Source organism: Portunus trituberculatus, chromosome 35 (assembly GCF_017591435.1).
Source record: "Portunus trituberculatus isolate SZX2019 chromosome 35, ASM1759143v1, whole genome shotgun sequence".
NCBI classification, from domain to species: domain Eukaryota; kingdom Metazoa; phylum Arthropoda; class Malacostraca; order Decapoda; family Portunidae; genus Portunus; species Portunus trituberculatus.
The window spans coordinates 5,522,604-5,542,393 of record NC_059289.1 but is presented as its reverse complement, the minus strand read 5'-3'; the positions used below and the strand labels follow the sequence as shown (position 1 = coordinate 5,542,393).

The 19,790-nt window shown below is 47.3% G+C and overlaps 1 protein-coding gene across 1 annotated transcript in view; it reads right to left on the bottom strand.

Moving 5' to 3' along the window:
• Positions 1–19,790, bottom strand: part of LOC123512926 (zinc finger SWIM domain-containing protein 4-like) — a 189,703-nt gene that overhangs the window by 4,669 nt on the left and 165,244 nt on the right. The window contains exons 3-14 of the mRNA XM_045269598.1: positions 15,669–15,796; positions 15,260–15,403; positions 5,321–5,469; positions 4,828–4,978; positions 4,286–4,431; positions 3,247–3,434; positions 2,755–2,939; positions 2,287–2,598; positions 1,655–2,072; positions 1,009–1,163; positions 655–818; positions 32–298 (exon numbers count right to left, since the gene is read on the bottom strand). Of these exons, the coding sequence (XP_045125533.1) occupies positions 32–298; positions 655–818; positions 1,009–1,163; positions 1,655–2,072; positions 2,287–2,598; positions 2,755–2,939; positions 3,247–3,434; positions 4,286–4,431; positions 4,828–4,978; positions 5,321–5,469; positions 15,260–15,403; positions 15,669–15,796 (2,407 nt within the window). The remainder of the gene's footprint in view (positions 1–31; positions 299–654; positions 819–1,008; positions 1,164–1,654; positions 2,073–2,286; positions 2,599–2,754; positions 2,940–3,246; positions 3,435–4,285; positions 4,432–4,827; positions 4,979–5,320; positions 5,470–15,259; positions 15,404–15,668; positions 15,797–19,790) is intronic.

Here is a 19,790-nt window from a genome sequence, read left to right as displayed (position 1 = left end):
ACTAAAATACTGGTTGAATGTAAATACATACTTTAGTGGCACATTGCAAAGCTAAAGATCTGGCACATGCAGCAAGCTCATCTTGTTTAGACCGGTCCAGCTGTAACCGCATGACCGTGGTGTGGCTCATGATGTTGGACGCCACGGCCCCAGTGGCTTCCGTTGGAGTGAAGAGAGTGAACCAGTTCTGCATTATAGAAATGAGAGCCGACACCCCAACTTCTGTGGCACACGTCACCAACCAGCGCACCATCTCCCGCCGCCTCCAGTTCAGTGAGGTGAGTGTCATCCTCATGACCTGTAAAGTGAATAAAGAAAGCTTGACTATTTACATTTCTATATTACAAAACTATTCTCAGAAAATAGAAAATTGTGAAAAGTTTTTCCAAGGTTTGGTGACTCCTTAAACTTGTTAACATTGAAGTTGTGGATATTAAGTGTCTATGTGTTAATGCATCATTATCAATTGATAATATAATGTTAAAAAACGTCTGCTGTGAATCTAATCAAACAATTAACTAGTGCTGTTTCATATGTGTCAAATCATGTCTATGATAGTTTGTTTCAAATTCATATGAAATGTATATTCATGATCAATGGTGTATCTATTTTCAAGGTGTGTTTACTGAGAATAATATGAATGCACAAACTCACCTGGAGTCCTAGTTCAAGAGCAGCATTGAGCAGAAGTGAGTTCCTCTGTCCCTCTCCAGGCAAACCTAACCTAAAAGCATCCTGAGCCAGCTTGAAAAGGTGTGAAGAACTATGGATGTTCCTCAGAGCAGCATCCAGAACTGAGCGTAGACGCATCACATCATCTGAAGGGAAAGGGTAAGGTCTGAATTGTCATGGAACTCATACAAAGTATATCAACACTGAAGATATTTATCATGAAGATGGATTGATCATGGTTCTCCACTCTCTTATAACCATATCTAACTTGTAGTTCCTTTTACACATTATAACCTTTAGGGGACAACATTAAGAAGCCAAAGCAAACCAACTTACTCTTAGCTGCATTTATCATAGTACAAGCAAGAGTGCACTGCTGAGTTTCAATATGTCCTAAAGTGAACCATCTTGGATATCGAGACAGCACCAAAGAAGACACGTTTCCGTTGACTGGGTCATCTACATCATCATGATCTTCTAAGATAGGTAACCTGAAAGAGTCAATAAACATACATAAAGTTAAATAATTCTAATAAAACAAGAAACAAAATTATGGACACAAAGTATAATACATATCCTTCCATTTACCATTTATTACCTCCTACTGTCTGTACTTCTATACAAGATGCCATCCTATTCTCTTCATACATTTCACTAATCCCTGTTACAAATTACTCTTTGGAATTTTTATATTATCTTTTACCATCATTCAACAAGTCAGTCAGTAACATCTGTCTCTCAATAATCTTTATTTCTTATTCTAGTTGCGCGTGTATAAAGTGAAGACTTCTGTTCTTATGTGACATATGGATCATCATACTTATGTCAAGCATGCATTGTAGTAAAACTTTTGATTAGAATCTTTTTAATAGCATATTCTTGCATTTTGAATTAGAAATTATTCTAGATATCTGTTGCATAATTTAAGGCAATGTGTAGTACACAGTAATATAAAAGAAATACAACAACTAACATTGCATACCTTATTGCTCTTAAAGCCAGCTGATATGCTAAATCAGGATCATGTGGCAAAAGAGCTGTAAATAGGAACTTTGTAAAGGTGTGCATGGGCACACTCTCTGGGTGGATGCCTTCCCCTAAGCCAGAGAATGGTCCACCTTCTAGAAGCAGCCTGGCTTGTCGACGCAACACTGCCAACAGAGGGGAATCTAGGTTGAGTTCTTGAAGCTTGAGGATCATCTTCTCTTCTTGTTTACAGGCCTTTTCCTGAGCATACAGCCCAGGTGGCATAGCACGTTGCTGTCCTAGACCAATAAGAGCTGCTTCTAAGGCCAGGGTGAGGTAGGATTCCCAGGGGTCACTGGATCCAGGGACGGGAACATGGCGATACCTCAGTGGTGCAAGGTTGGTAGCATCTTCATTTGCTACTCCTAGCCAATCTGCAAAGAAGGTACAATGAATAAGAGAATGAAAACCAAGTTTCAATGTGACATAATTTCTAAATAATAATGAAGAATACGTAAAAAATTTTCAGCATTGCTTCCATGGACAATTATCGAAGCTAAAGAGAGTTTTAGCATTTGAATTCATGTAATTAGAAATTTGATTAAGTAAAAAATAGTGAAAATCTTCAAGTCAATCCTCTAGACTCACCACTATGGTACTGGAATCTTGGTAAGTCTTCAGGTAAGAGGGATGCTTCTGCTAAGGTATCAAAGAGACAAGTTATTGGATCTAAAGGATGTCCCACCCAGCTCTCTAATGCTCCAGGACCAAGAGATCTACAAGCTCTAGAGGCAGAACACCTTGGAAGCATTTCATCCCTCTTGCTTCCCCACCAAAGGTATGCTTCTCTCTGTGCTTGCTTCAAGGTTCGCACCACAGCCACTGCAAGCCGTAATGCCTCACGGGTGTAGCCGTGGGATCGCAGCGCATCCACACGAGAACAGGCGACAGGAACTGGTTCTGGAAGATTGGAGATGAAATCATCAAAAGGAATACAGTGTGAAAGAAACTTATTGAAGACAGTAAGATAAAAAAAAATAAATAAATAAAATAATAAATAAACAAATACTCTGATGTCTCAATATTAACAGCAAAGAAAATAGAAAAATCTCTTACCATGCCACAAAGGTTGACCATGTTCATTGTAGTAGGAGGAAGAGTGTTGAGAAGTCCTAAGCACCGGGGTTTCTCCAGCCAGTATGGTCCTCAGATGGTGATCATCCCAGGACATGGTGCAGGCATCTATGGCCCGATGGAAGATGGTTCGAGGTGGTGCTGAGATCCTCCGCCTCTTGTGACGCCTAGAGAGATGATATCAATGCTTATAAAAGAAGCACCTATACAGTGGCCTTCCTACCTTCATTTTCAGCTAGAGTGTCACGTCAACTCATGGGATTTTAATAGGTAAATAATTATCATGATGTATCAATTAAGTCATACCTTCTTTTTCAACCCTACTCCAGGTCTGCTGCCCCATCCCACTCCCTCCTTATCTCTACATTCCTCATACCCCTACCTATCTGAATAATATAGACACAATGAGTTCTATATCTGCTTCTTACCCATATATAAAGATATGACACAGTATATGAAGAAATGAGTACACACCTGTGTGATGACCTTCTGTCTCTGTCCCTGTCTCGCACGTCTCTTTGGTTGTTGTGGTGTGGGTTGTGGTGGTGGCGGTGGAAGGGATCTCTGTTGTGGCCATCTCTGTTTGGGTCTCTCCTCCGTAATTCATTATCTTCATCACTGGACTCCTCATCAGTACTCATGTAGTACGCTGCTGAGTGATTCTGAAAGAAGAAAAAAGGGCAATCAATTAATGTGATGGTCGGTGGTGGAAGCCATATCCTGTCATGATGAGGAGGGATGTACCTGAGAAAGAAGGCCATATAAATCAAAGTAAGTGATAAGAGAATTCACTTTACTATTGCCAACAACAATGGGAAATTTCAAACAACTTCTTGTTATATATTTATGGAGATATATGAAATGTGATGTGTGTGTGTTATTCACCACGGATGCCTCCTAGTCACCCAGCCAGGCTTTCCCCTACGGAAAGAGCTCAGAACTCGTACTGACCAATCTTCAGGTAGAACTAAGACCCCATCACAAGCCACACACACCGGGAAAGCGAGGCCACAACTCCTCGAGTTACATCCCGTACCTATTTATTGCTAGCTGAACAGGGGCTACACATTAAGAGGTTTGCCCATTTGCCTCCCCAGGCCCTCTTGGTTGTGAGCCAAGCATGCTAACCACTACAGTACACAGTGTGTGTGTGTGTGTGTGTAATTCACCTCCTCGGTCACCTGCTGGTCACCCAGCCAGTCTTCCCCATTACGGAGCGAGCTCAGAGCTCATAGACCGATCTTTGGGTAGGACTGAGACCACAACACACTCCACACACCGGGAAAGCGAGGCCACAACCCCTCGAGTTACATCCCGTACCTATTTACTGCTAGGTGAACAGAGGCCACACATTAAGAGGCTTGCCCATTTGCCTCGCCGCCCCGGGATTTGAACCCGGCCCTCTCGATTGTGAGTCGAGCGTGCTAACCACTACACTACGTAGTGTGTGTGTGTGTGTGTGTGTGTGTGTGTGTGTGTGTGTGTGTGTGTGTGTGTGTGTGGAAGTACTTACCCTGTCATTATTGTCCTGGTGTCTGTGGTCTGGGTCCTCTAGGGGACACACATCAGTCTGTGCCCACTGCTCCAGAGTCTTCTGCCACCGCTGCTTCTCCATGGAACCACAGTGAGGCGCCAGCACCACACACACCCACAGAGCAGCTGAAAGCACAACCATAATAACAATTCTTACATACTGTCTTAGCAACCCTACCATCCTCATGAGATGTGTATGTGTGTGTATGTGTGTGTGACTAAAAATTGTCTTTTTACACAATATAGATGATAAACATGTAATTTCCTAAATAGACAGAAAACTTACATACCTTGATGTGCACCACACTAGGGATAACAACAAACTAACTACACAACATTTACAGAGTAATGAGAGCAAGATGACATCAAGTTTATGTACCTTTCCAGTGAAAATATTTCTTAGTAGGAAACAAATAGAACTGTTTCTTCTAACATCGGTTTCATAAACATAAACTATCACTAAAATATGAAGTGAGATCTTTCATTAAACATTCCTATGGTGAATAGAAGAGCAGGTCTCACCTATATGGTCCCAATGCTGCCGACACTTGTCTGTCATGGGAGTACCCTGGGTTTTCCACAGTAAGAGTCTGGGATCATTAAGGAACTGCTCAGTGATCATTGTGAGCATTTTAGCACCATTACTGTCTCTTGCTCGGACCATCTCACGAACCTGGGGAACATTGCTTTCATTACATTGGGGAACAAAATGATAAAATTTCAATAATAAGCAAAGAACTCACTTACTGTTTTTAGAAATGAATTATCTAAAATCTCATCAACATTACTCTTCAACATATAAAACTGTAAAAAAAAATATTAAATTTATTTGACTTTTGATAACTGACATATTCAAATACATGTGGAAATCTGAATACCATACAGCACAACTGTAAAAATAAAGAAAAAAAATATATTACACATTGCTGCTTTGATTACACTATCTGATGTTATACATGAAAGAAAAGGAAAAGCAATGAAGCAGTTAGTGTGTGAGAGAGGGAGGGACACTGACCTTCGTGAACATGAAGTAGAGCTGCTTGTTGGCATTGTAGTAGCCACCCTGAGTGAGGTACTGCCCCACCTGCTCCTTCACCTGCTCTGCGTCCAGGTGCCAGCAGTGCTCCTCCTCCGCACTGCCTCCTGCTGTGGGGTCCGGGGCACCTGTGTGTGCGCAACACTGATTAATATTCGTGTAGTGTTTCAGTAGGTCTCAATAATAATACAATACTACTGTTAAACTACAAATTTTCAATACACCTTTCAAAACCAGAAATATACTTTACGTGTAAATTGACAATTAGTGCCCTGGTACACTAATATTGCCAGTTTTATATGATATTTTTCCAATATTTTTTCATGATTACACACTAATCTTTATTTTGAAGTATGAAAGCCTTAAAAAGATTTCAAAAAATCTTTTGGTCATCCCTGCCAGTAACATTTTACATGCCTTTGATGGAAGGACTATTTCAACTAACTTTTTTTCAATAAACATTTTCATTTTCAGTCTTGAATGCAAAACTTTATACAAGTTTCGGCAAGATGATTATTAAAAGCCCTTTCAGGATCTGATACCTTCGTTTATGAACAAGTTTTACGCCATGGTAGTCATTTAATCCATTTCATACACATAATATACACCATTAAGTAAATGCGTTGGCCCAGAAAATATGATGGCACAAAAAAAAAAAAATATATATATATATATATATATATATATATATATATATTTTTTTTTTTTTTTTTTTTCTGAGTGTGTCAGTGGTCAGCGTTAGGCAGCCACTTGACTCAGCAAGCCTCTCAACGACGGTGGACATCCCGAGCGCACATGATCATGGGGAACTAACATACTGGGGTAAATCGTATACGGGTTATAAGTGAAAACGGCGCCCCAAGTCAGTGTGGTGAAGTGATTCATTAGTACCTAAATGTTGTAATATAAAGAAAACAGACAGGAAATCACAAAAACACCAGTATCCATGCTGAACACACACACACACACACACACACACCCGGTAGCTCAGTGGTTAGAGCGCTGGCTTCACAAGCCAGAGGACCGGGGTTCGATTCCCCGGCTGGGTGGAGATATTTGGGTGTGTCTCCTTTCACGTGTAGCCCCTGTTCACCTAGCAGTGAGTAGGTACGGGATGTAAATCGAGGAGTTGTGACCTTGTTGTCCCGGTGTAAGGTATATGCCTGGTCTCAGGCCTATCCGAAGATCGGAAATAATGAGCTCTGAGCTCGCTTCGTAGGGTAACGTCTGGCTGTCTCGTCAGAGACTGCAGCAGATCAAACTGTGAAACACACACGCACACACACACTCTCTCTCTCTCTCTCTCTCTCTGGAGTCTGGAAAAAAAAGCTGGGAAGCGAGTCCCTGAATGTGTCTACTTTCAAGAGGAAAACCTACTCGTTCGGCGCTATTTTATTTATTATAACTCGCTTCACGCTTTGTTATAATTCCGTCAAAAGCAGTTCAGTGAAGAAACCTTGAGCTACCACGCCAGTAAGAAAAATTCCCATTATTGTAACTAGATAATATGAATCTTTCATATTTCACCTTCCAACATTTCAATTAATAATTCTGAAGCTGACATTCAACATTATGCGCAAACGTGGCCTGAATGCGTTCCCTGAATCCCGTGTAGACACTCAAATACAAGTGGAAGAAGCAAATAAAGTGTGTGTGTGTGTGTGTGTGTGTGTGTGTGTGTGTGTGTGTGTGTGTGTGTGTGTGTGTGTGTGTGTGTGTGTGTGTGTGTGTGGTTAACTCCAGCACACAAGGCACCATTCCTACACTCCCGCACGGCACGGAATTAAAGATGTATAAATAATGCATGTAAAATACACTCTGGCAGCCAAATATGAATTCGCTAACCCAACTCTAAGGACTAAAAGAGATGGGTAATTATTTTCATAAAACATAATTACTTCCATGCATACAGAGTATCATCCCTCCACAAAAAAACACACGTCCTCCCTTTGGTACGAGCATTAAAAGCCGCTACTTGGCATTCAAATTCGCTCTTGCGTCTAAAATTCCCCTTGATCAAATTCACTCCCACGTGAGTCCGCCTCCAGAGCGAGGCTGGCGCGCCTTGGCGGGTGATGCCTCCCGCGGAGCACGTTTTCTCTGTGAAGAAAGATTACATGTTCTGTGGAAGGGGAACTCAACACAGGGTAATGGGCCTCTAGTGACTGGCAGGGGCGAAGGATGGGGGCTTCCTCCCTCGGTATAAAGGGGCCTGGTAGCCTCGTGAAGGAAAGTAGAAGCTGACTTACTGGCAAATCACAAGGATGCCAAACAGGATCTCAACAGTTCAATCACGAAACACATCCAACGAAAAATAAGCAGATAAATAAAATGGATGTTGGAACCGAGAGGGTGGGACGTGCTGGTGTTAGCGTGGTAAGGGGCGGAGGGGCAGGGTGACAGGTGGCTAAGAGCCTGGTGCTGAGAGCTGGCTGGTGAATCATTCAGGCACTCCGGACACCACCGCCACCATCGGAGCTGTTGGCTGTGAGCGACTCTGCCACGGTGACACGCGCGCCGACGCCACGTCAGGAGGCAAAAGAGATGAGGGAGGCGGGCAGAAACAAGTACGGGAAAAAATTTACGAGAGAGTCCCTGGATATATCTAAGTGAGGAATTAAAATAGTAGTGTCATATCTCGATTTCTGATCAATCTCACCACCACCACAATCACTACTACCATCACCGCTGCCACCGCCGCCCGACCACCACAATGAGCCACACCCACTGCTCTTCGCATTTTAATGGCAGTGAAATAATACAACAAACGAGAACACGCCAACCAGACCACAGCCAACCCCACAGTTCGCCTCGGCGCTTTCCGATCTAATATTCATTAAAATCACATTATTGGTGCGTGTTGTGGAGCGGCATATTAAATGTTTATCTTTATGCTAAGGGTCACAGCATTTCCAGGAGCCAGTGTTCTCTTCCCGGCCTGAGAGCATTATTTAGTGAATTCATAAATTATAAGGCGGATGATGAGGCGAGAGAAGTGGACGTTCAGATGCACGGTGGGCGGCGGCGGCGTAGTGTGGCGCAGCGCTGATGGGGGAGGCAAATAGCAAATACAACTCTTAAGTGCAACTCTTATGATCACAGCACTGAAGAGAGAGAGAGAGAGAGAGAGAGAGAGAGAGAGAGAGAGAGAGAGAGAGAGAGAGAGAGAGAGAGAGAGAGAGAGAGAGAGAGAGAGAGAGGAGTAAGGGGGATATCAATAATAGTACCCTTGGTATGTCCTGACTATCTCTCTCTCTCTCTCTCTCTCTCTCTCTTTCTCTGATCCATGACTGAAAAGACGTTCCCGGAGCAGTTCACTCATCACAGTTTACTTTTCGTTCGCATTTCACAATACTCCGGGATAAGTAGATCCGCTCATCACCTCCATCACCGTTATTGCTGCCACTCCGGCTATAATTACCACCACCAATATTACGACCTGCCGCTATATCATTACTACCTTTACCATCCAGAGAGAGAGAGAGAGAGAGAGAGAGAGAGATACTATATGGGTCCCCCTCAAATTAACATAGTTGAAGAATTGCGAAGTAGTTTTCTAATGTCTGTTTTTTTTTTTCGCTCTCTCATTTCCTATTCCACTATTTCAGATCAGGTTGAGTCTGTGATGAGGGAAGAGACAGTAGCAGTAGCAGCAGCAGCACCACCACCACCACCACCACCACCAACTTCCACCCTCCTCGTCACCCAACACGTCTGGCTCGCCCTGGAGACTTATCAACCTCTCTCTCTCTCTGTCTCTCTCTCTCTCTCTCTCTCTCTCCAGCTGCTGCAACGCCTTTGGGCTCAAGGTCTTAGTGGAGGGCAAGAAGGTGAAGGGACATAAGAGGTCCGGACTTGTAGCGAATCAGTCTTCAGTGGAGTCCAACAAATCTCTCTCTCTCTCTCTCTCTCTCTCTCTCTCTCTTCGAAAACAAGATTCCCCGCCCAGGAGCGGCGCGAGGGTCCAGCGAGAACCTTCGCGAGGGGGAGGCAGGCAAGACTATGGACTACGTATCGACTTCGGCGCCCAGCTTAGGGTATCAGGAGGAGCTGGCTTGACAAGAAGTCGGCGCAGCAATATTCAGCCTCACGATAATTTGCTGAGCGAGCTTATTTTCTGCGCGGCCGCCATCTTGAATTGGCGTGGAATCTGATTTCAGTGAAGGGTCTGGAGCAGCCGCGTGAATGTGACAGCTCTAAGACGCAGTGCAAACTCAACACGAATCAAACCAAGGGCTCTTGTATCCTGCGCTGACGGGCAAACAAGGGGAATCAGAGGGGAGGTTTTCCCACGCCCTCGGCACCTATCGTGAGGGCCAGCCGAGGGGAGAGAGCGAGGGGAGACACAAGGAATACGACAATATTTCATTTTTCATATTCGCTGCAAAACTTTTTCCTTGACAGAGGGAGGTTGCCGCGCCAGCCGGGGAGCCCAATGACCAGCGTGACCCATCTCGACCTTGAGGCGGCCCCGCTCTTCGGTCCACCGTGGGAAAGGTCGATTTTAGACGACGCCTGAGTGCAGTCCCTCAGGGCGGCCCCTCGGGCGGCGCCAAGCGAAGTGTGGCGAGCGGCGGGCGCGGCGGGGGAGTGAATGCTGATGAGTTGTGGTGACGTTATGGTGATGGCGGGTGGAGGGCGCAGCGGCCAGGCGGCTGTGGCTGTAGCTGTGGTGGTGAGGACTGAAGGCTGAGGGGAGTGGGTGACGAACTGTGGAGTATTGTGGCGGCTATACAGTTGGCAACCTTACTAGTGTTAAAATGTTCACGATGGTGACAAATTGTTCGCCAATCCCGCAGACATGGTGCTGCGGCTCTCTCTCTCTCTCTCTCTCTCTCTCTCTCTCTCTCTCTCTCTCTCTCTTTCTGGAATGGCATGTGGAGAGTAAAGTTTTGGGAGACATGAATACAGCTTGGATACGAAGTGTGCGTGCTGGTGGAGGGAAGACTCCAGGATGGAAAAAAAGTAAGAGAAGGAATATATATATATATATATATATATATATATATATATATATATATATATATATATATATATATATATATATATATATACGTGAAGAATCGAAAGCATAAAAATCAGCAGGAAGCGACAAATTATTTTTTGAAGGAAGTTTACAAGATTTACAGACATGAAATTATAATTATTACTCGTCGTTTAATACTAACAATTTTATGAACAAAATGGTCGAAAGAAAAGAAAACAAAACGAAACACATGTGAATGTCGAGCGAAGGAAGACGTATAGCGAGAAAGCAAAGTGAAGCAGCAATGACGGCATGTGGGTGAAGAATAATGTAACAAAGGATGAAGATGAAGTGTTGAAGGAGATGAAAGGAGCGGCGAGCAATGATACGTGCTGCGAGAAAAATACGAATACGAGAAGGGAGGATGAGGAAAAAAAGTGAAAAAAAAACAATAGAAAGGTAAAAAAAAAAAAAAAAATAAGGGGATGATGACAGAAGAAGAAGAAAAACAAGCGCAAGAACAAAGAAAAGAAAAATATAAAAGTGAAGCAAAAAATCAAGAAATGATAATAATAATGAATAAAAGAAGCAGAAGGAAGAAAAGGAGGAAGAAAAGAAAGACGAAGACGAAGAAGAAGACAACAGACTACAGCGACGACGACGACGACAACGAGGACAAGAACAAGAACGACAACAAGGATGACGACGAGAAGGAGAAGGAGGACTAGACTAGAAGGAGGACGAGGAGGGGGAGGGGCTCACAGAAGCAAATGGAGGCGGGGCATTGATTTTCAATTGGGCGCGTTAGGCCGAGGAGACTCAGACACCGCCAGCTGCCGTCTCGACCCTGTCACCCTCGCCAGGTCTACAGGTGGTCATCTCTTCCCCACACCTCCACTTTGGCCACCTGGACGCCACGAAGGTCGGGCGCTGCGGTGGCCACAAGGAAGCGCCCGTAGAGAAACAAGGGCGTCGCGAAGTGGCAAGGACGAGGCGGGGACGATGTGTGGCAGTCCAGGGCGGCTGATACGATGGAGATGTGAGGGAGAGAAGGGACAAGCGAGAGCGAGAGAGAGAGAGAGAGAGAGAGAGAGTGTCGGGGGAGCAATATGAAGGGGGTAAGAAAGGTGGAGAGGGGAAAAGAGAGAGGGAGAGGGATATTGAAGGGAGAGGGACATGAAGGGAAGGAACGTGATGGAAGAGAGGGAATTTGAAGGGAGAGGGGAAATGTAAGGGGAAAGAGGGCAATTGAGAGAGAGAGAGAGAGAGAGAGAGAGAGAGAGAGAGAGAGAGAGAGAGAGAGAGAGAGAGAGAGAGAGAGAGAGACTTGAGAAGCGATGTTGGAGAATGGGGAAAAAAGGAGGGGGAGAAAAAGACAGGAGGAGGAGGAGGAGGAGGAGGAGGAGGAGAAGGAGGAGGAGGAGGAGGAGGAGCTTGTATAAGTAAAGAAGGAGCGGGAGGAGGAGGAAAAGGAGAAGGAAGAGAAGGAGGTGGAGGACGTGGGGAGAAGAGGAAGGCTGAGACATACACAACGAGCACTTTAATGAATATGACGCAATAAGAGAGTGTGAGTGAGTGTCTGTACGTGAAAGCAAGGATCACATGGAGAGGAGCGCGAGAGTGGAGGTGGAGGAGAGGGGACGCGAGAGGAGGTGGGGTAAGAAGAGCGTCATATTCTCTTAGGCTAACAGGGGGTGTGGGGGAAGAGGAGGGAGCGATAAGGTGGTGAGGGTGAGGGATGGGGGGGCAGTGATGACAGTCAGGGGGTCGTTCTGAAAGGGGGACGTTAGATATTCGTGTGGGGAGTGACTGTACTGCTTCATTGTTTATACGTTCAATTGAGTTCAGCATTGAATTTTTATGCAAAGTAGCGAGAGGAGGAGCAGCCGAGGAGCTACCAGGGAAGGAGGAAGAGGAGGAGGAGGAGGAGGGAAAGGAGGAGGTTGTGGGTGGGAGGGGGACAGAAGGGGAAACTGGAGGAAGAGGAGGAGGAGTCGCAAACAAGGAGGAGCTACGACTACGAGGGAAGGAGGAGAAATAAGGGGAGAAGGAGGAACGGGAAAACGATGGAGCTGCAAGTCAGCCAGCAGTAGCGCGCCCCCTGACCGACCCAGAGTCCGCCTCATGTGCGCGCCCACACACACACACACACACACACACACACACACACACACACACACACACACACACACACCTCCCCTCCTGCTCACCTCCTCGGGCTTCTCCTCGGGCTTATTCCGCTTGTGCCCGCCATGAAAAACCCGCATAAAATATTTCACGGGCAACAGTAAGAGCTGTTATTACAACAAATGTAACACGAGAGGCGGCAATTAACATAAAGTTGAGTTTGGTATGTATGTACACAGCCGTGGGAGGCCGGCAGCAGCTCCGCGCCCGTAACTTTGCCGATGTTTCCGGCATTTTGGAGCGCAAACCCCTCGTTGGCATCGACCAGGGGCCCATGACGACACTCCACTCCCTCGTATGCCTAGAATGGCCGATTCCGTTTGTTGCGGAGCCAGAGTAAAAGTCAAACGTTAAATATTGTATCTTGTATTTTGCCAAGTTATTGCTGGAAAACGCGTACCATGATTATTTTATTTTACTCAATACCGCGCGTGTACGACGGCCGGTGATGGGATCAGCGGGGCGGGATTGGCTCTCAGGCTGTGGCGTCCACACACACACACACACACACACACACACACACACACACACACACACACACACATACACACACACACACACACACACCATCTCAACTTTCACTGCCATGCGCTGCAGTGAGTGCGTGAGTGTGCGGTGCCTTCCAGACACGCAGCCGCCCCCCTGCTCCGGAGGTCGTTACCAGCGGTGGATGGGAACTAACGTGTCGTATCTCGAGGCGGGGAGGCGGACTAAAGGTGGTGCCGAGCAGAGGCAGCGTTTCGAACCTGTCCTGCTGAGTCTCGGCTCTCTGGAGGGTTCGGCTTAACACACACTCACTCACTTCTCTCTAAGGAAACTTCTGGCAGGTGTTTACGATATGTCAGACTCCACATTTACATCCGCCTCGCTGGGATAAGCTTCCTGCACCTTGAGCGAGGGAAAGCGCCACTACGGGCTGCGCTGGGTCGTGGCGAGGTCACCCGACAGGAGCCGCGCTGACCCCCACTGACCCCAAGCACTGCCTCATGGTTCGATAATTCTGTTTTTATTTCTAACAGGCACAGCGAGGAGGGGAGAGTAGCTAACTTTAGAGGACGCAAGGAAAGAGTTGGTGGAGTTCTCGTGGCTGTATTCAAGAGGTTCTCACCATCTCAGTTCCGTCATGCTCCTCCTGACGGAACCACCACCATCACCCCCGCCACCAACAGACCTGAACCTGCCTGCTGCACTGACGTGTTTTTGAGTTTTCTGCTTCTATCGCACACTCTCTCTCCACACACACACACACACACACACACACACACACGCGCGCGGTATAGCAACACCTTCTATCACGTGCACAGTTCCTTTTTAGTTATATACTGCTATCATTGCAGTTACTATTACTGCAACTGCTACTACTTCTACTACTACTACTACTATACTATTTTTACTACTACTACTACTACTTCTACCACCACCACACACTCAACCATTACCATTACCACTAAATCAGCAACCACCGCACTGCTACCTCATGTATAGTTCAGTCACCTCCGCGGAAGAAGAAAAAAGCCCCGCAACTTCCTTCCAGAGCGTCACGATACATCTGATCAATGAACACGCCCATCAAGTCATGAAGGAGTGTTATCGCCTCCTCGTCACTCCCGCCCAATAAGGCCAGAACACACCGCCAGCGTCACTCCTCGCACCTCACGCCCGCTCACCTCCTGTCATCACATTCCCCTCGACTTATACTCAATACAGTCAACTCTCATTCTTATAAGGTAATCAAGCCGCAGTTCACTCACTCACCGGCCTTCCCACGCACTCATGTCCTGCACCGGGCTAGGTACAGGTCGCCCTCTCACTCTCACTCTTTCTCCCTCTCTCTCTCTCCTCACCCTGCCTCCCTCCCCCGGTGGCACCACGCACCCCACTACCTGCACCGCCCGGCCGCCGCAGTTAAAATACCGAAAGAGACTCCGAGCCGCTGTATCACGGTAACAAATCGCGGTCAGGGATAATACTGGAAATGTTTGGGTGTTGAAATGCGTCAGTCCATCAGGGCGGGAAACCAAACGTGGGGAAAGAGTAAAAAATAAAAACATATATATATGTATATATAGATATATATACTCCCGCCACGAAATATTCCAAATAAAACACAAAAAGGCTTCGGGGTTTGATTCCGCCAACTTTTGCACGGCTGTTGTGTTATTTTACCTCGACGTGAGCCGCGGCCACCAGCTAAAAATATTAAGGGGTCAATCGTGATCATATTTCGCCATTACAGCAGCCCATACAGTGTGTCGGCGGCGGCGGGGCGGCAGGCGGCGTGTATACAGGCGCAGGGAACTCGAGCCGTGATGGCGAGGGGCGAGGGCTGAGGCATTTCATAGAGGGGCGAGAGTTGGGGAGGAACGAAGGGAAAACGGAGAGGAGAGGGAGAGAGAGAGGAAAGGAAGGGAAGGGAAGAGGGCAGGGGGAGAGGCACTATTGTGTTAGTGTATTGTTGTCGTGTGCCGGTTGACTGTGGAGTATTGGCAGCAGGTGTGATCCAATACTGACGGTCCAGCGCCACTTCACTACCTGCAAATATTGTGTGCCTCCCACGTCCCCGCGGAGGCCGACCGCGTAATATAATGGACAGATAGTCCCATAGAGGCTCTGGGCCAATCACGTTACTCGCTAGTCCAGAGTGCCTACACACATTACCGATCTATAAAAAAACAGCTTTGCTATAGTGACCACACACACACACACACACACACACACACACACACACACACACACACACACACAAACACACGTTCTGTACTTACCTTGAATGTGGTTGATGGGATGGCTGTGTTGGAGGATCTGGTCAGCCAGCTTCTGGGCGGTGGGCAGCACCTCCGTGTGGTGCTCGCTGATCAGGTACTGCATCATCTTCTGCAGCTGCTGCCGGTCCATCTGCAGCAGCGTCTCTGCGGGAACAGTGACAAGAAACGTCAGACAAGGAGCTAAGGCGTGGTAATGAAACTCAAGGGCACCACAAGGGCAGTATCCCCCACAGGTTCCGCTGCATCTGCCACTTATACTAGCATCATGCTTTTCATGGAGGCCTGATTTCCTATCTTTGCTCTGCAGCATCCTGAACACGCCTTCCACAGTCCTCAGCCTCTAAAGACTCGCCTCTGAGCGTCTGACAGAAAGTTAACAGGATGAGTGTTGGCACTCTGCACTACTAACCTGAGATGGGTATCCTGAGCTGGACGGTGTCGGCGTGGCGGATGCGGTGGAGGGAAAGCGCCACCACGTGCGGACACCAGAAGATGTCGCGCGTGTCGCAGGAACACGTGACCGACGTTATCTTGCACCTGTAAGGCAGAAAAAAAAAACATTAATTAAAATATTGTGAAGAGCGTTCACTGGCACTTACAGATTCCCGCGAAACACGCTGTAAAAAGTAATAATATTGGCAACCGAAATGCGTCCATGTTCAAACACACGGATGAGTGAGCGGCAAGCGCGTCACGTGCTGCTGTCCCACACATTTTAGTATTAAATTTTGATTTCTAACATCAATTCTTTAGTTACAAGTGACTCTTTCGCCGCCCTTCCCTCTCAAACCACTCCACCAATAGCACCTCCACTCCACTCCACTCCACCACAACTCCCGCCACGATATCTCCCCGCCTGTGCCACCCACGGATTAACGAGCCCCGTAACTAAGCCCAATGGTACATAAGCAATCATTAGGGCGTTAAAAGCCTGTTGAGTGGTAAGCCGCGTCCACGACCTGCCGCAGGACCCATTACCCACGGGCGGCCTGCTCGTGGGTGGTTGGTCTGACCTAATTCCCAGTGGGTGGCAAACCAGTGCAATGGTAAGTGAATCTGGCAAGGAGGCAGCGCTGTCTCCTCGCGGCGCCCTGAGCCTCGCCGCAGATGAGTTACGGGCGGACCTGCAACAATTCTGGACTTGTGGAGCAGGGCAGCTGAGAGGCCCGCCGGCGAGGGTCGATACTGCCAAGAGGTGCAACCCTCGCCAGACACCCGTCCACGCCCACACTCATACCCCGTGACTGATACCGCCCACATCACCCACCCCTTCACCCCAGCCGCGTCTGTATTAAGCTCCTTGCCTCCCTTTGCGAGGCCCCACGCTCTCGGAAGCAAGCCAAGACACAAGGTGAATCTGCCCGCAACCCGTCTCCTCCACTCTCACACTTTCTTCATTTTCATGCTAATTTTTTCATCTGCATAGAGATGGGCTGTGTTGTGGTGGTGTGCGGGTGTCGACGCGACGCGCCCTGCGGCCCTCCTTGCAAGGCGCGGCCCACACCGCCACATCACGCACTGGGAGCTCATCTACCGCAGCGGCCGAGACTCATCACCAATCTGTGGGCTCACCACGCATCCTAGGCAACGCAGAAGTTCCCACGCACGCAGCCTTGAGGCTCCCTGCTGTCCCTTGGTCCCTGACTCCCTGTTTACCAAACTGATCTGACGTCAGCGCGCCTCCTCCCCAAGACTCTCTGACCTCCTTCCCTCCCCGTCTATATCCGTCCATCCTTTCCTTCCTTCCCCACTGTTTCCACCTGCCCCCATCAGCGGGCTCTGCTGAGGAACACCTGCTCGCGAGGCGCTGAGACACGTGGGGACTGTGACGTAATACTCGAGCCAAACAATCTAAGCTGCCTTGCTGCGACCTTCGTCCTCCATAACCCTCTCTCTCTCTCTCTCTCTCTCTCTCTCATTCCGTCCCCTACCTCCCACGCCGCCTCACTGATAGACAGCGCCGAGAGGATCCACCATTCACACATTTCCGTGAGTGAAGGAAAACTGCTGATGACGAGGACGAAAAGAAAAAGAGCGAGAGGACGAACGAAAGAAAAAGGAAAGAGAAAGAAAGATGCCACATACTAAACGTTCCTCGAAACTTCAGTAAAAAATGTAAATAAATGAGACAGAAATAAGTAGAATGAAAGAAAACATCTACATAATCTACATAATACATACTGACTAACGAAGAGTTGGAAAAAAAAATGAAAAATGAGATGAGATTAACTTTTCATAAGCGCTATGGAGTAAAAAAAGGAGAGAGAGAGAGAGAGAGAGAGAGAGAGAGAGAGAGAGAGAGAGAGAGAGAGAGAGAGAGAGGACCGGACACCATCCAGACCTCACTAAAGTCCATTCCGGAGTGGTGACCTAACCCGGCCTCTTCCACCAGGAGCCCGGCAACAGGAGGAGGACTGTCGATACACGCCCTGAACCCCCCGGCCTCCTCCCACCTCCCACCTACCGCCCCGCCCCCCGCCCCGCCCCCTGGCCCAGCCCCGCCCCCGGCCGCTGCCCCGCCCCGCCCACAACGTCGGTGAGAGAGGACTCGCTCGCCCTCCACCTCCACTTAACATCCACCCATGACATTCATCGCTTGTTCCCTCTCTCTCTCTCTCTCTCTCTCTCTCTCTCTCTCTCTCTCTCTCTCTCTCTCTCTCGTTATTAATAAGTGACCTCACTGCCCGCCTACCTCAGAAAGCTGTTGGAATTATTTAATACTTCTTGGTTATGTCGGCCGGAAGAGAGAGAGAGAGAGAGAGAGAGAGAGAGAGAGAGAGAGAGAGAGAGAGAGAGAGAGAGAGAGATGTATATACTATTAATCTGTTCACCTGGTACTGTTATTTTTTTTTACATGCACGTGATTTCTATATTATTTTTAACTTCCTCACTACAAACACAGGTAAAAAGTAATTAAAGAGAGAGAGAGAGAGAGAGAGAGAGAGAGAGAGAGAGAGAGAGAGAGAGAGAAAGAGCGAGAGAAAGAAAAGCCTCAATTCCGTTTTCTCTTTCTGTATCAAAATAAAATAAGTAGAACAAACAAATGGGTCACGGTACTGGGTCTCTCTCTCTCTCTCTCTCTCTCTCTCTCTCTCTCTCTCTCTGTAGTGTTGCTTTCTCTTCAATACATAATTTCATCCTCAAGTTTCTAATCTGATTTATCTAATTTAATTTGCTTTCTTTATCTTTCGTGTGATTTTCTTCAATAATTTTTTTAGTGCAATGATAGAAATAAAGATGACTGTGATGATGATGACAGAAGCGATGACAACAGCATAAAAAGACAACAACGACAACAACATCAGTAATACGCGGTAACAACAATAAATAACCCGTGTTGGAACAAACAATAACACAAGCAATCAAGTTTATTTTAATGAAGGTCGACTCTTTCCTTCCGTGACCTTCACAACAACACTCGCCCAGCCAGACATGACCTGATATAAAAGCAAGGAAGAGTTCACACACACACACACACACACACACACACACACACACACACACACACACACACACACACACACACACACACAGGGAGGGGTTACCAATCCGTTAGTAAACAAGAACATTTTTTTTTATTTCACTACTTTTATTCATGTTCTTTCATTTGGGTTCATTCGGTGAAGTCACGTTCATTTTATTTACTTTCATGATTAAGTGAAAGTTTCGATATTAAAGCTGGGTTTGGGCAGGGTGTGTCTGGTCCCCGGGGCTGTGTGTGTGTGTGTGTGTGTGTGTGTGTGTGTGTGTGTGTGTGTGTGTGTGTGTGTGTGTGTGTGTGTGTGTGTGTGTGTGTGTGAGGGAAGGATACTAAAGCTATATTGCAACACGAGAGAGAGAGAGAGAGAGAGAGAGAGAGAGAGAGAGAGAGAGAGAGAGAGAGAGAGAGAGAGTCCTACGAAGCTGTCAAATCCTACGCCTCCCTCGCTCCCTTCTTGCCTGAGCCACTCCAGCATGATCTAATAGGACGCAGCGCAGAGCGGATCTCCTTCCACTTCCAGACGTCCTTTGCACCCCCTTGCCATTCCAGCCCCAGCCGCGACACACACCCTCCCTACTCTCCCGTCAAACGAAGCATTTTCCCTGATAATCGTGAGCCTCTAACAACCTCTGGCCCCTAACCAAATGTGTGCGGGGAGGGTCCTTGCATACAGGGCGAGGGGAGTGAGCAGCACCGCCTCCCGCCCATCTGATAAGTCTTCCAGGGCGCCTCAGACTCCAGAATATCACTGCCACTGGACGTCGCACGGATGCCAGCGGCCAAGGCTACTATTTCAGAATTATCAAATTATTAAACTAAAATTAATCGACGCAACAGATGTCACGAACCGCAGCCTCCCCCTCGGCCATCTGATGTCACTTATGCCCCTTTTTCCCTCATGTGCTGAGGCAATCTTTGTGCAGCCACAGGGGTAACATCGATCCGCGGCAAAACAAGCCATTTCCACCCTTGGTCTAGCTCGCAACACGGTCGATGTCTGGAGATGTCGCGGCGCCCCTTTCCCCAACCCTCGTAATCGTTTGTTTTTGC